The following is a 16132-nucleotide window of genomic DNA, read 5'->3' as shown; positions in this document are numbered from 1 at the left end:
GTCACTGGCAGGAATGCCCTTTTCAAAATCAGACTGTTTATGGCCTATCATTATATTATTCACTTGTGCCCCCTCAAAAAAGTGGCCTTGACTCAAATTTGATGAAATTTGAGATGTGTTAAAGTGATGGAGAAAACTTACCCAGTATTTGATGATGTCATATATGAGGTACCTGGCATGAGATTTTCCATTCACCACATCAATGATCATCTCCTGTATGGCATGGGAAGGCGAGTCTCATTTTACATACAGTACATAGCTGGACGTTCGGATATAGTGTGAACACAGAAATCGGAGGCCTACTGTATACACTGTTACTTTCAAGTACATGTATTTTCACGAAGGAGGGCACAGACATTTTCGCAAGGTGTTGTTTTCACGAATTGATGCCGACACTAACGTTAAAGCGCTATTACCCCAGCGCATGGAGACATTTTCGGTTGTTGTTAAATTCACGACCCACCTGTGATTCACAAAATTCAAAAATTAAACCCTCACGAAAATAACAGCTTATTCAGTATAATCCGTTCCATCACTTGCATAGGGTGTGATGATGAGTCTCGTTTTACAGCATTCCGCGAGATAGTTTGACATAGTGTGAAGACTATCGCATTTAATATGATTATGCCATTAAAACAAAATGAATGATCATCTCTTTTGCATGGTGGGAGGGCGAGTCTACGTTTACCTAACAAGAGTGCATGAGACATTTCAAAATAGTGTGAACAGTGTCACTGCTAAATGCTTGAACATTACATGATAATCTCTAGACAGTGTGAAAGTGAGTCTTGATTTAGGTACAGCATGTGACAAAGAAATTTTGAAATAGAGTGGACACCATCAAGCAATACATGAAAGCAAAACGATTCATAATCATATTCACTCACAATTTCATAGTTTCTTGCCAAGCCAAACACTGTGAATCAAGTCATCACAGGCATGCATTTTTGTTGGTTTTTTTTTGTCTTTGAGAACAATAATGATACAGCAGACAATGCATCTAACTACAACTAAGCTAGGAAAAGAAAAAAGAATAAATTCATGTTAAATAAGGTTTTGTTTGCAGCATCTATGGTCTCTTTTGAATATCACCTGAGCACTCCAATGTGAAAGTAAATATTCTGATTGGGTAAATAGCTATTTTTACTAGATGTAATGCTGTACTTAATTGTCACTTTCACTAGCAGAATCGGAAGATTTGACTTCCAAATAGCTCGCACATTCTAGAACAGCAAGTTCACTTTCCAGTTCAAACCAAGTTTCTTGATATTTGAGGTCCTTATAAATGCATCATAGCCACTATTAAAGGGGCATAGTCCCGGTAGTATAGATGGCGCTGTTGATGATACTGCCGATCACCGTTAGCATTGATACGAAGATTACCGAAGTTGAGCTGTCATCAAGAGAAAAGTGCGTAGGTGTTGCTACGTAACGTTGCCTTTGTTGTCTTTTTTGCGCATCGTGCAGTCTGTAGTAATGCCAGGGTGCGTGCATATGTGCTTGTTATTATGACATCACAAAAGAAGTTTGCTTAAAGCTGTCATCTTCCTCAGCCGAATCATGAACCGAACTGTGATCGGACCACTGACTACAGTGAACTGGACTTCTTCAGACTCGGGGAAAGTGGGCCAAAGCGTAAGCGCCAAAGAGAAGTCGATAGCGTAGGTCTCTACAGGAAACTTGCGCCGTGCGCCCGCATAAACATTTGACTAAAACACCGGGACCATGCACCTTTAATCTAGCAGAGGTACATTTGCAGTCCTGCAGTAAATCTGCCAACACTCCCCCCCCCCCCCCAATAAAAATAGAAATAAAAAATCAGAGGAATTTGCTCACCCCATCAACTAGAGTGTCCCTATGGGGTCCTTTGCGATTAGGGAAGGACAGCTGGGGAGCAGCAAATACGACATGGTCACGATCGAAGAGGTACACCTCCCCTGGTCCATCAATCAGCATCATGTACCTTAACATGACAGGGAGAAGAAGCAAAGAGACCAACATTTCTTAGACAAAAATGTTAGTACCAGTTTGATTCAATTAATATCACAATACGTTAATCGCACAGCATATCGCATTCAATTTTAACATTAGCAAGACAAACGTTACAATAACCTCCTTAAGGTTGAAGTAAGTACTATATGCGCCAAATCTGTCATGAGGTTTTTATTTTCGCGAATTTCACGAGTCGGGTGCTATTCACAAATTTAAGGACATGCGAAAATTTTAACTCTGATTCTGACATCAATGTGACATGCACATATACATTTCTCCATTCATTACTGTACTCCACGATCACAAATTTAACCACTCGTGAAATTGTCGGGAAGTCCCGATTCACGACGATAATTTAGATTCACTAGATATATGGTGTATACAGTAACCATTGCATTATTTGCAGTGAACAGTTAAGACTTCTTTCCAATGCACTCTGAAAAGAGTATCAGGATCTTGGCAAGAGACTTGTGTGTTGATCAGTAGCATATCAGTACACAAACTTTTTCATCTCATATCACATTGGATGATTTTTGCTCCTACACATCTTTTACTGCATGTATATCTGCTTCTGAGCTGAAAGACTATTTGTATTATTATGTAATGATTGATGAGAGTATATTCACTGACTGTCACTGGAGGGATTATTATATAAACAACGGTATCAGTTATTTAATACATTTGTGAGTCTGTGTCCTAACATACAATAAGCTAGCTTGTGAGGTATATGGAACAATACAGAACAGTGGATGGCTCCAATATGTTGTCGAGCTTGTCGGCTACAGGAACCAACTTGTGGGGTACACAGAACAATATGTACAGATCAAAGAGGCAAACAGCTGACAAATGTGAGTAAGGTCGTGCTTGTAGGTTTGCTTGTATCTTGCATTCATCCCTAGCATTAAAGATCAGATACAAACTATAGTACTCCTAAAAGCATCCATTACCAACAAAAACCCTTTGAAGACAAGCTGATTTCATGATAACACATAATTCCTATGGACACCTGCCTGATTGCACTCCGGGCTAGTCTTCAACGGGTTAAAGGGTGTGTACAGTTCTGGTCGAGGTGAGGATTTAGCTTTTAACGTTTTGCGAGATATTCAGAAACCACTCTATGAGATGTCAAAGAGCATGCAGTTCTAAGGGGTATCAAAAGTTTATTCGATGAAAATCAGTTTTGAAATGGCCGAGATATCCCAAAACAAGGTGAAACAAAGAGATCCTAATAAAGTTGTGGCCAGTGGCGTATCTAAGGGGGGGGGGGGGGGGGGGGCAAGGGGGGCACGTGCCCCGGGCGCCACTCCTTGGGGGCGCGAAAAAAAACGAAAAAAAAACGAAGAAGAAGAAGAAGAAAAAAAAGGAAAAAAAAACGAAGAAGAAGAAGAAGAAAAAGGGAAAAAACGAAGAAGAAGAAGAAAAAAAAAAGAAAAGGAGAAGAAGAAGGAAAAAAACAAAAAAAACAAAACTCGCCCGGAAGGGGGGAGGGAGAATGGTGGGGGGGGGGGGGGGGGGGGCAGAAAACGAAATCAAACAAGATAAAAACAAAACATGATGATGACGCGGACAAAATAACAATGTTTATTGTGTTCACACAAAAATTCCATGTTCTGTGAGCTGAAATACAAAAATTTTCGGCTCGCTCGCTGCGCTCGCTCGCCAAAATTTATAAAAAAAAAAAAAGAAGGTAAGAACAAAATGTGATGATGACAAAATGACAGTGTTTATTGTGTTCACACATGTCATTTTATATTTAGCAGGCAAAATGTTTCACGGAGCAGGTGCAATTTCGTTCTGAAGCGATCGCCAATTGGATCAAAAGAAGGCGCCAACGGTTTCGAACATACGGGGGGGGGGGGGGGGCGCAAAAACCCCCGAATCAAACAAGATAACAACAAAACGTAATGATGACGCAGAAATATACAAATTTCGGCTCACTCGCTCACACTAATTTAGAGTATTTTTTCAAGTCCTCATTTTGTTGGTATAAATCGTTATCTATAAGGCCGTCACTATATCTTGATTAGAATTGTAAGATTTAATAAGCAAAAAATGACAAGAGTTTCATGATTTGTAAGCTGAAATACAAAAATTTTCGGCTCGCTCGCTGCGCTCGCTCGAGAGAAGAAGATAAGAACAAAACGTGACGATGACGCGGACAAAATGATAATGTCTATTGTGTTCACTCATGTCATTTTATATTTAGCAGGAAAAATGTTACACGAAGCAGCGACTGCAATTTCATTCGTTCTGAAGCGATCGCTGATTGGATCAAAAGAGGACGCCAACGGTTTCGACATACGGGGGAGGGGGGCGCAAAAAAAAATCAAAAAAGATAAGAAAAAACGTAATGACGCAGAAATATACAAATTTCGGCTCACTCGCTCGTACTAATTTAGAGTATTTTTTCAAGTCCTCAGTTTGTTGGTATAAATCGTTATCTATAAGGTCGTCACTATAATTGTGAGATTTAATACGCAAAAAATGACAAGAATTCCATGTTTTGTAAGCTGAAATACAACAATTTTCGGCTCGCTCGCTGCGCTCGCTCGCCAAAATTTATATAAAAAAAGATAAGAACAATACGTGATGATGACGAGGACATATACAAATTTCAGCTCACTCGCGCGCACTAATTTAGAGTTTTTTAAAGTCCTTGGTATATATCGTTATCTATAAGGCCGTCACTATATCTTGATTAGAATTGTAAGATTTGGCAAGCAAAAAATGACAAGAATTCCATGTTTTGTCAGCTGAAATACAAAAATTTTCGGCTCGCTCGCTGCGCTCGCTCGCCAAAATCTATCAAAATTCATTACATTTAAATCACCCTCAAAAGATCCCTTTTAAGTGCTTGAAAAAGCATCATGTGGACTTTGTTTAAAGTCCCTACCGCGATGGTGTTGGGGTTGAACACTTTTTCAGAAATTAGGGGCGCAATTTTCATGCTTGCCCCGGGCGCCGTTTTCCCTAGATACGCCACTGGTTGTGGCATGTCGCCTTTTATTATTAGCACTTTTTTTGGATATCTCAGCCATTTGAAAACCAATTTTCATCAAATAAATGTTGAATCCTTCTTAGAATTACATGCTCTTTCATATTTCATAAGAGGCTTTTTATTATCTCACTTAGGAATGTTCAAAACCAGTACTGTACAGTCCCTTTAATACCACAGTCGCACAATTTGATGTGACAATCAATAGCAGGTGTCAAGAGCAGTGTGTGGTACACAGTTGGTTTTGCCCACTTTCCTTTGTCAGGTTTTGGAACTACACTTGATGGAGCTACAATGAGTTCATAAGTCACCTGATTCCATCAGCTTTCCAGCTAACCCAGTAGTACTTGTCCTTCAGGAAATTCACATTCTTTCTGTCCATGGACACCGGCTGACTGCCTGGAAACTCTTGTCTTTGGGCAAGAAGAGGCAAAATACAAGTATTTAAAACTGCACATTTTGAAATCAAATTGCATTTGCACTTAATTCAGTAAAGGCTGATATTGGTCCTCCTTGTGCTTACAATGTGCAGAATAATTGTATTGTTTTGTATGTACATGTGCACAAAAGGCATGCAATTCAGCCTCTGGGCTGCCATGTACCATTTTTGTTTGACCAAAATATACCAATATCTCCCTATCTATCATTAAACCTCTACTGTAAAAGTGGATACACGTGTATATTCGCTCTAGTAATTTTTCGTGTTCTGCTGAGTAAAAAGAATTTCACATATTTTTGGTTCTGTGGAATCAAGACATTATATAGTGGTGCATATAAAAAGCAAAAATATAAGCACGCTTTGATTTTCGCGCTAGTTTCTGGTCACGTGAAATGCACAAAAGTTTTCACACCACGAAAATTTCCACTCTAACAGTACATGTATTTTTCTTGCAAATTGGCATGCATGCTAGAGTGCTTTCATTGCTGATAGCAGGGGACAGATGTCTGAATACTGGGAGACAGGGGGAGAAAGGGAGGAGACCTGTGCTTTGGGCTTCATACCTGTTCCATCCCACCATTTTCTCCACTTTCCTCCTCAGGTGATTGGCCTTCTGGAAGTCCGTCACCACGGTAACACCCTCCACGCCCTCCATGAACTGCAGAGCAAAGTGAAATTATGATCGCAAGGTGAAAAGTGTTTCACAAGACTTATTAACACAGAGACTAGTTTCACAGATTTATTAACAGACTGGCTGCAGGTCAGTGCCACCACGTAAGGTGGAAAAAGAAAGCAAAGAAAGCCCATTGTGATTGTTTTTGTTTTTGTTCCATTTGTTTGCAGTACCTGCCCTCTTGGAGCAGAGACTCAAACAACACAAGTACTGTCATTCTCACGACAGCAGGTTTGGGTGGTAACCTGAAGTATCTCACTGAACGGTGAATGTTTGTGAATGCAGCAAATTGTAGGTCTTGTCAGGGTTCAGAAACAGTTACAATCAAGATTGCAAACAGTTTTCATAGTCGCAAACGGTTATCTAGTTGCAAAAAAATTTTGAACATGTTCAAGATTTCTGTGCTATAACAAAGATCGTATGAGACAATGATATTCAAAATTTCCTTGTTAGAAGAAAAACTGTTTGCAAATTCGACTGCAACTGTTTTCGAATCAAGAAGCCTAAAATTTGCTAAAATTCCATCATCATCATCATCATCATCATCATCGTCATCATCGTCATCATCGTCATCATCACAACAACAACAACAACAACAACAATAATGATAATAATAATAATAATAATAATAATAATGATAATACAGGGTACTTATAATGTGCTAATTCCATGACTAATGTGCTCAAGATGCAGTGAGAAAAAGAGAATATACATGTACATAGCAACTACAATTTAAAACAGTGAGTGTCTTCAACACTGAAAGAAAGGTGACTCTGTAGCTTCAAAACAAGCTTTGTAACTAGCCATGGTTGACTTCAAACCTGTTTGTCGGATCCGCCTCGCTTGTTCTTATTCCTGCCTCCACCCTTGTTGTTCCCGGAGCTTCCGCCGTCGTCATCATCTCTGTCATCAGCACCTAGTGGACCATAATCACAAAAAAGTGTCTCCATTCAGTAACTTCACTCGAAAAAAAGAATTCGGCAAAGGACATTCAATATTAACTGTCATACCTTGCTTGGTTTTTGTACCACTTGGTATATACCAGATACAATTGTACAATAGATAAATGGTAATTTTTACTGAGGCAGGGGTGCTACTTCTGGGTTTCATCATTTTTTTCCTGTTATTTCTTTTGTTTTAACGACAAATAAAGAGGGAGTGCGCGCCCAGTGCGCCCCCTCTGGATCCACCACTGCCGAGGTACACATGACTCGCAGTCAAAAGACTGAATTGCACAAGGAATAACATCGTAAAACAGACTTTGAATGCATACACGTAAGAAACATTGACAGCTGGTTACAATACAGACATAGGTATTGAAAGGGGAGTGATGCACACACACACACACACACAAACACATAATTTGAATAAAGCAAAATCCGATCACAGTAATTCATGTCGGGATGAACTGCAAAACTTCTCTTCACATTATGACAATGAAGACATGCAGTGAAAAGGACTTGGAGCTCTCTCATACTCTTACCACATTCACATTATCGCAGTCACAATACGATTACACTTATTCACTTTGTGGTATTGTCTTTGCACTAAAATATGAGTCAAAAGTATCACTAACTAAACACAAGATGTTAATGAACACTTCAAGGACAGTTCCACACCCCAATTCCATGGTCACTTAACTTTCAATTCTAATTTTCAATACAAACTGAAATTGAATGGTAAACCAGATTTGTCACTATTCAAAATGATAACTTTATATGGATGCAAATTTGTCTTCTGTGCTTCTACAGGACTATTAAACTGCATGCATATCGTCGGTTGAGAATGAGAAGGGCGTTAAGTCGAATTTTGCCAAAATCGAGTTACATACATCACGTTGCTAGTTGATACCTCTCGCATGTATGTTATTCATCTCCAATCAATTTTTTTGCAAATAAACGAGAAATCGATGAATAATAAAAGGGCGATAAGTACTTTTCTCAGCTTTGCTGTGAGTAAGAAGGGTGTTAAGTTACCCGAAGTAGAATGAGAAGGGCGCTAACTCCTCGCTGTGCCGCGCAATCAACTTAGCGCCCTTTTTATTTCATCGCCTGAGTGATGTTTCCGCATTCGCGCGAGAATGAAAAGGGCTGAAAAGTGCACACTGGACTGGAGCGTCCTTGGGCTTGGCAACACAAGGTACTGTAAGCGATCAAAATGTAAAGAATCTACCCGATATCTGATTTTTTTTATGCATCCAGGACAGAGATTAGAAGAAAATTGTTAAAATAGATCTGTTATTGACTACAGATCAATAGAAAGCGTGTAAACTTCATGATTCACCTCCTGGATCCTCATGAAAACGTTAGTGTACATGTTCAGTCCCACATACTGATATTTTTGTAAGTAAGCTTTGGCTCCTTCGATAAAGAAATGCCAAAGGAATAATCGGCCCATCTTGAGTTTTATTCTTCTTCTTCACTATAAAGTATAAGTGCAGGCCACCGTCGAGTGTATTTTCGTACCTTTGTGCTGTGTACAGTGTTTGGATTAAGAAAAATTGTACATGAAATGTGTTAATGACTATCGCGGCAGTGATACTATAGTTATAATTTAGACTCTGTCCATCTGAGCTGGAGTCTATGGTAATGCCGAATGGTTTTAAACTCAAAAAGCTGTAGGCCTAGCATGTTTAGCAACACATTTCTTTATATTGATTGATTATTGTTATTTATGGGAACAGCGTATAAGAGAAGCTCGTAAAGTTAGCCCACACACACACAGAGTGCACTGATTGTGTAGCTGTAATAATAATGTCCGAGAAATCTATCGGTATCAGTATCGATCATTTGGTGTTAGGGTAGAAACTGGTGTGACTAGAACTACATGTATGTCATTGTAATATGTGACAGCCTCCTCAGTTAACCCACAACGCCTTTCGATCGTCTCTTGCTGACGGAAGGCAACAGCGGCTATTTTTGAGGCACTTTTTACTTGCACCCTACCCTTATGGCACACACTGTTACCAAATTCAACAAGAATCTTCAAGGTTGAAGGATGCAGACTACTGACAAGGATAAGAACAAGAAATGTAGAGCTTAATTGAGGTTAATTTTCTAGATTACGATCTAGATTCTATGTACAACCACAAGACCATTCCAAACTAAGTTTGGAGTTAACAGTCTGGATTTATTAGCTAATTGGTACTATAATTTTTTTAAGATGAAATTTCTCAGAGGAAATGGAATGCCGAGCAGTGGTTTCATTTGCTTATTGTTTTCTGTTTTGTGTTCTGTATATACCAAATATATATATCATTATTTCTTTTGTAAGAAACAATGCATGTTTTTTTCACATTATTATTTTATGTTATGATTTTGTTACAGCAGAGGAATTATTCAGGCAGAAGCTGGTGAACATAAAGCTAAGTATCTGATTTCAGTTCAATTTTATTTGTCATTAAATTGATTTGTCCTTCTGCGTATGTTTTCACAAAACTTTGTTGGGAGTTATTCCTTTTCTTCACCAAAAAATGAAGAAGGGATCGGTCCATTGGTTGTATTTTTCTGATATGGTAATGATGGAGTTGTCACACAGCAAGCCATGACATGCTGTCACATTTGAGGTTGTGATGTTATCTTGCTCACAGCATGTGCATGTAAGTAGGGACGTAGACATCGCACACAGTCAATTTGGAAGCAATATTTAATATTCACAAATGCTATACATATTTTTTTCTCTTTTTTTTTGTAAAAAAACAATGCATGTTTTTTCACATTATTTTATGTTTGGCATGATTTTGTTACAGCTAAGGAAATATTCAGGCCGAAGCTGGTGAACATAAAGCTAAGTATCTGATTTCAGTTCAATTTTATTTGTGCTTAAATTGATTTGTCCCTCTGCTTTTGTTTTCACAAACCTCTGTCGGCAGTTATTCTTTTTCTTCACAAAACAAAACAAAAAATGAAGAAGGGATCGGGCCATTGGTTGTATTTTTATGATATGGTTGTAATGGAGTTGTCACATAGCAAGCCATGTCATGCTGCCACATTTAGGGTTGTGATGTTATCTTGCTCACAACATGTGCATGTCAGTAGGGACATAGACATCGTACGCTGTCAATTTGGAAGCATTATATTCGCAAATGCTATCACTGCTTAAAATTTACAAGGGGGAAAAAAACCTACATAATACACTGCAGTAAGAAAAGCAGAACTAAAAAACAAAGCCGCTTAATCAGACAGTCCTTGATCAGCGGATGAAATGGCAAATGTGAGACAGGCTTCTTTTGTGAAATCAATAAGATGTTGAAAAAAATACTTATATGGTACATTGTATGTGGAATTTTATGTAGTCTTATTTTTGAACTTTTGTGTTTCTTCTAATGATGCACTCCAGAAGCAGCCGCCATGCCTCTTCTCCATCCAGACACAGAAATTTTAGTGCAATGGACGAGGACGGGGGAGAAGAACGTTGTGAGGGCTCGAGATCTCATGAGCTCAGATAACGTGTTTAAGGTCAGTGATATGGTTTTGATGCCTTGGGGAAGGGAGAAATGGGAAGGAAAAATCATTGAGATCGGGATCGATGAGGAATCGGATGATTCTTCACAACAGTCTGACAGCTGTGATGATTTACCCCTTTCAACCTTGTTAGCAGCAGTGTCTAGCAGTTTGTGTGGTCAGGAGCTGGATGCGCGTAGCCAGGAGCACTCCGATGTTGGTCATGGTGATTCTTACGCCTTTGACAACGAAGATGATATGCCATTTTCATATCTCAAGGCTGCATTAACCAAAATCATGGATGACACAACCCAAGGCAAGTCATAAACCCATGCCAGCCTTACATAGCATTATGGTAACTTGCTTTAGCAGTCTATGTGCACAACTGAAAATGAAGCATTATGAATTGTAACAGTAGCCTTGTATAAAAGGGAAAGAACATTCCTTTTCCCAGCCTGCTGTTATATTGAAGCATAACATTTTGTTTGTTAGCACTTGGTAAACTTGACTGAATATCTATTAATAGATTTAATTTATCTGCACTTCTCAGAGTGGGTACACGTACTACTAGAAATTATTTCCTCCCTCTTCAAACAAGATGCTGGTGAATTTTGGGGTTTGTGTGTGTGTTTGACTTTGTGTGTGTGTTTGTGTGTGTGTGTGTGTGTGAGTGAGTGATCACATTGTTGTTGGAGCAAACAAGAACCCTTTAGAAGTGAATAAATTCATTTAGTATGATTTGCATTCAATATGGGTGTACACATTTAAACAGTTCCTGGAATAAGGACTGAAAAACTATAAACGAACAATGAATCTGTGTGTTGTCTTTGCAATGATCAGGAAATGTGGTTTATTCTTATTGCCTCATAGATATGCTGAGCCTCAAGAGAGACTTTGAAAGGAATCTGCCATATAACCCGAGGGTCTGTTCAAGTGGTTGCTGTATGGATGAAATATTTGCTGCTTGTCCTAAGTGTCTTGCTCTTCTTTGCTTCGTGCACTTTGAAGGGAGTGATCCCTGCTGCAATCATCAGGAGATACTACAAGTAGGTTTTTGTTTTTTTTTCTGCTGTACTTTGTTGTTACATCTACTTGTTTGTAACAAGAGAGTATCTGTTTGATGTCATGTGTAATTTTCTTTTTCACCTTCTTTGTTTTGTTTTTATATTGATCAAGTGATAAAGCCTAATTTCAAAGATGAACAATGCAATGAAATGAGGTGAAATGGATAATAAACTGTTTTAGGTTATCATCGGGCAAATTCAAACCCAGGGGCAATAATTGAAGTGATTATAAACTAATTAGTCCTGAAGTATATCCCATGTATAATCCTATACAATGGTGTCATTTGCAGACCTTGTATGATCAAATATTTTTTTAAGGGAATGAAATAAGTGGGGTTTTTTTTTTCTCTTTTTTATGCTCATCTGCTTCTAAAACCACCTCATATATTTTTTGGTAAGTAGTAAAGAAATGTACACATGACAGTGGATTTTTACTGGTAATTCATTCTTGAAATGGACTGCACATCTTGGCAAAAATTAGGCATAACTGATGATATTATGAGCATTATCACACTCCACATGTTCTCTAGCAACAATTTGTCTTTGTCTTTGTTTATTGCAGGATCTCTCCGACAAAGCCCGTCATGGATGTGATTCTGGAGCTATGGATACAACAACAGATGTATCACCAACACCTGACATCGGTGGATCACAAGCTGACAAGGTTTGTAGCTTGCTGTTAGAAGTTCTGCATGCTGTTAGAGATGTGTTAATGATGACCATTACACAACCTGCAAGTGAAAGACATTAAATCTACTAGTACTTCCCTTTCCCAAGGTGTTTGAGTTGGTCCTCAGCCCTGTTGCATTTGACATGCATTCACAAATGAGTATAGATCTCTAATTTTTTGATTACCACAAATGTCATCTTGTGTTGACGACTTCACATGTCTCGCAGAACCAAGAAAGTAAACTGATATGGAATACAATCACTGTTTTTAGCAGTCGGTTTGTCTGTTCATGAAAGATATATTTTTCTTTCTTTGAGGAAAATGACTTGTATCAGGGATTAGAATCACAAAATTATTTGTTTTATTGATTAGTTTGACCTTTTTTTCTCTTTGTACACTTTAAAAGCTTCAGCCTACTCTCCCCCAGCCAGAGGTCATTCCATCAAGTGGCACGAATGACGGAGACTGTGGGTTTGAAAATCTTCATGACCTGCCCAATCTTTCAGCACCACCAGGTTTGGAGGTAACATTCTAGAATGATTTGATATCAAATAATTTGAGATGAGTAGTCTCAGATGAGCAACTTGAATGCCAAATAATGCTTTCCATTTCGTTTATAATTTGCACTTTTCTTTTGAAATGAGAAAACATGCATGTTCTATTCACATTATTATTTCATGTTTGGTATGATTTTGTTACAGCTGTGGAAATCGTCAGCGAGAAGCTGTACATCAAGCTAAGTATTCTGATTTTAGTTCAATTTAATTTGTCCTTAGTTTGATATGTCACCATGCTTCTGTTTTCACAGGCCTTTAAGTTTAATTTCTGTTTCTCTTATTTTCTATTGTCACGTAGGATACTGTACTTAATATAGTACATAAAATATTATCATTTGAAATGAGGGGATGAAAATTTTTAGCCATGTTTTGTCAATCATTTAATTTGAAACTGTTGATAATGCATTATGATAAAATTCCAATAGAGTTTGCTTTGTTCAGTGCTATGTAGGAAACAGAATAAGGAAAATAGATGAAACCTGAACCTTTTAAAAAAATTTTATCTTGATATCATTCACATGTCATACTCATTGAACTTGTCATTGAGCAGTCACCAGCACCAGGTGCTTGTCACTTGGGTGATATCAGTCTTATATCTTGCAGCATTTTTGTGTTTTGTTTTTGTTTTTGTTTTGTTTTGTTTTTTCACATGGAGTTTCTCTACTCTGGTTTCAGCTGTTCAACAGAACTCATAGTAAGTTTCATGATTTTTTATTTTATCTACCAATACATGTTTATTTTTCTGTCTTAATTTCATTTGTATAGACTACTCTGCAGAGTCAAGAAGCCAGAGTAAGGAAGCGATCAGCTAATCCACATCTTTGGAAGCAAAACGTCCGCAAGGAAAAAAAAAACAAGGGTCAGGAATACATGAATGTAGGAGGCAAGAAAGTTCCTGCAAAGGTCTGTAAAGGATACCTGTAAGGATACATGCTACCTAAAATGTTCATCCAAGTACACAAAAGAGGAAAGAGAATCTGTCTTCCTTGATTACTGGAGCACAGGCGACAGTGAACGACAGCGAGACTTCATTTGCAGGAATGCGCAACTGAGACCCTCAAAAAAGAGCAGGAAGACCATGGAGACAAAACGTCATCGAAGGCTTTACTTCCTTCGCATTGGGGGTACCAGAGTACCAGTTTGTCAGAAGTTCTTCCTCAACACACTAGGCATTGGAGAAAAACTGGTGCGATACACCACTATGAAGAGTGAAACAGCTGAGTTCAGTGCACCGGATCAGAGAGGGAGGCATGCACCAGCCATTAAGACGCCGAATCACGTAATCCAGCATGTGCGAAAACACATTGAAAGCTTCCCCACGGTAGAGTCGCACTACTGCAGGAAGACATCAAGGCGACAATATCTGGCAGCAAATTTGAACATTGCCACAATGTACAGGCTTTACTGCGATGAGTGCAGGGAAGAGCAGAGAGAGCCCTGTTCGTCATTTGTGTACAGACAAGAATTCTGCAGAAATTATAACCTTCACTTTCACCGACCCAAGAAGGACCGCTGCAACAAGTACACAATGTACGAAAATCTAAGCAGCGAAGAGAAGACAGAACATGCAGGAGAGCACCAGGAGCATCTTGACATGAAAGAGAGAGCAAGGGAGGAGAAAAGAAGGGACAAGGAGAGATGCTACAAGGATCCCACGTTCAAATCTTACACTTTTGACCTACAGCAGACCCTGCCAAGTCCCTCGTCAAATGCTAACCTCTTTTATTATAAGAGGAAACTGTCCAACTACAACCTCACTATTTTCGACCAAGGCACAAGAGATGCCACATGCTTTCTCTGATGCGAGACCGAGGGCAAAAGAGGATCATGCGAGGTTGGAACTTGCTTGATGAGGGCCTTGCTGACAGTTGAGGGCAAAAGAGGATCATGCGAGGTTGGAACTTGCTTGATGAGGGCCTTGCTGACAGTTGAGGGCAAAAGAGGATCATGCGAGGTTGGAACTTGCTTGATGAGGGCCTTGCTGACAGTTGAGGGCAAAAGAGGATCATGCGAGGTTGGAACTTGCTTGATGAGGGCCTTGCTGACAGTTGAGGGCAAAAGAGGATCATGCGAGGTTGGAACTTGCTTGATGAGGGCCTTGCTGACAGTTGAGGGCAAAAGAGGATCATGCGAGGTTGGAACTTGCTTGATGAGGGCCTTGCTGACAGTTGAGGGCAAAAGAGGATCATGCGAGGTTGGAACTTGCTTGATGAGGGCCTTGCTGACAGTTGAGGGCAAAAGAGGATCATGCGAGGTTGGAACTTGCTTGATGAGGGCCTTGCTGACAGTTGAGGGCAAAAGAGGATCATGCGAGGTTGGAACTTGCTTGATGAGGGCCTTGCTGACAGTTGAGGGCAAAAGAGGATCATGCGAGGTTGGAACTTGCTTGATGAGGGCCTTGCTGACAGTTGAGGGCAAAAGAGGATCATGCGAGGTTGGAACTTGCTTGATGAGGGCCTTGCTGACAGTTGAGGGCAAAAGAGGATCATGCGAGGTTGGAACTTGCTTGATGAGGGCCTTGCTGACAGTTGAGGGCAAAAGAGGATCATGCGAGGTTGGAACTTGCTTGATGAGGGCCTTGCTGACAGTTGAGGGCAAAAGAGGATCATGCGAGGTTGGAACTTGCTTGATGAGGGCCTTGCTGACAGTTGAGGGCAAAAGAGGATCATGCGAGGTTGGAACTTGCTTGATGAGGGCCTTGCTGACAGTTGAGGGCAAAAGAGGATCATGCGAGGTTGGAACTTGCTTGATGAGGGCCTTGCTGACAGTTCCAACTTCAGTGAAGCATGTTACTCTCTTTTCTGACTGCTGTGGCGGTCAAAACAGAAACAGATTCATAGCAGCAATCCTCGCGTGCATCACGCGCACAAGCCACATCGAAGTCATCGAACAGAAGTTCTTAGAGTCCGGCCATACTCATATGGAGGTCGACTCCATCCATTCGGCCATAGAGAGAGCCCATCAGAGAGTCGATGTGTACCATCCCCGAGGATGGGTTAATATCATCAAGATGGCGAGAAAGGCAAATCCCTACAAGGTAGAAGAGATGACACATGACGACTTCATCGATCTCAGGGAGCTAGAAAGTACCTTGTTCACAAATACAGAGAAAGACACCCAAGGAGACACAGTGCACTGGATGAAGATGAGAGTCATTCGTTACCAGAAGGAGGATCCAACAACCATCCTGTTCAAGTACAGATATGACGATGACTTCCGCTGTCTTCGCATAAAGTCCACCAGGCAGTTCAAAGACATCCTTCTGCAGAACATGTATGCCACCACACTCCCTGTGAGCAG

The 16132-nt window shown here is 39.8% G+C and overlaps 1 protein-coding gene across 1 annotated transcript in view; it reads right to left on the bottom strand.

The window, feature by feature from the left end:
* Positions 1-16132, bottom strand: part of LOC140239528 (mRNA-capping enzyme-like) — a 34452-nt gene that overhangs the window by 8305 nt on the left and 10015 nt on the right. The window contains 5 exon segments of the mRNA XM_072319363.1: positions 142-213; positions 1837-1963; positions 5299-5400; positions 5990-6084; positions 6921-7015. Of these exon segments, the coding sequence (XP_072175464.1) occupies positions 142-213; positions 1837-1963; positions 5299-5400; positions 5990-6084; positions 6921-7015 (491 nt within the window).

The sequence above is a fragment of the Diadema setosum genome, chromosome 16 (genome assembly GCF_964275005.1).
Source record: "Diadema setosum chromosome 16, eeDiaSeto1, whole genome shotgun sequence".
Lineage (NCBI taxonomy): Eukaryota > Metazoa > Echinodermata > Echinoidea > Diadematoida > Diadematidae > Diadema > Diadema setosum.
The sequence above is the reverse complement of the archived record's forward strand: the minus strand, read 5'-3'. Positions and strand labels throughout refer to the sequence as shown.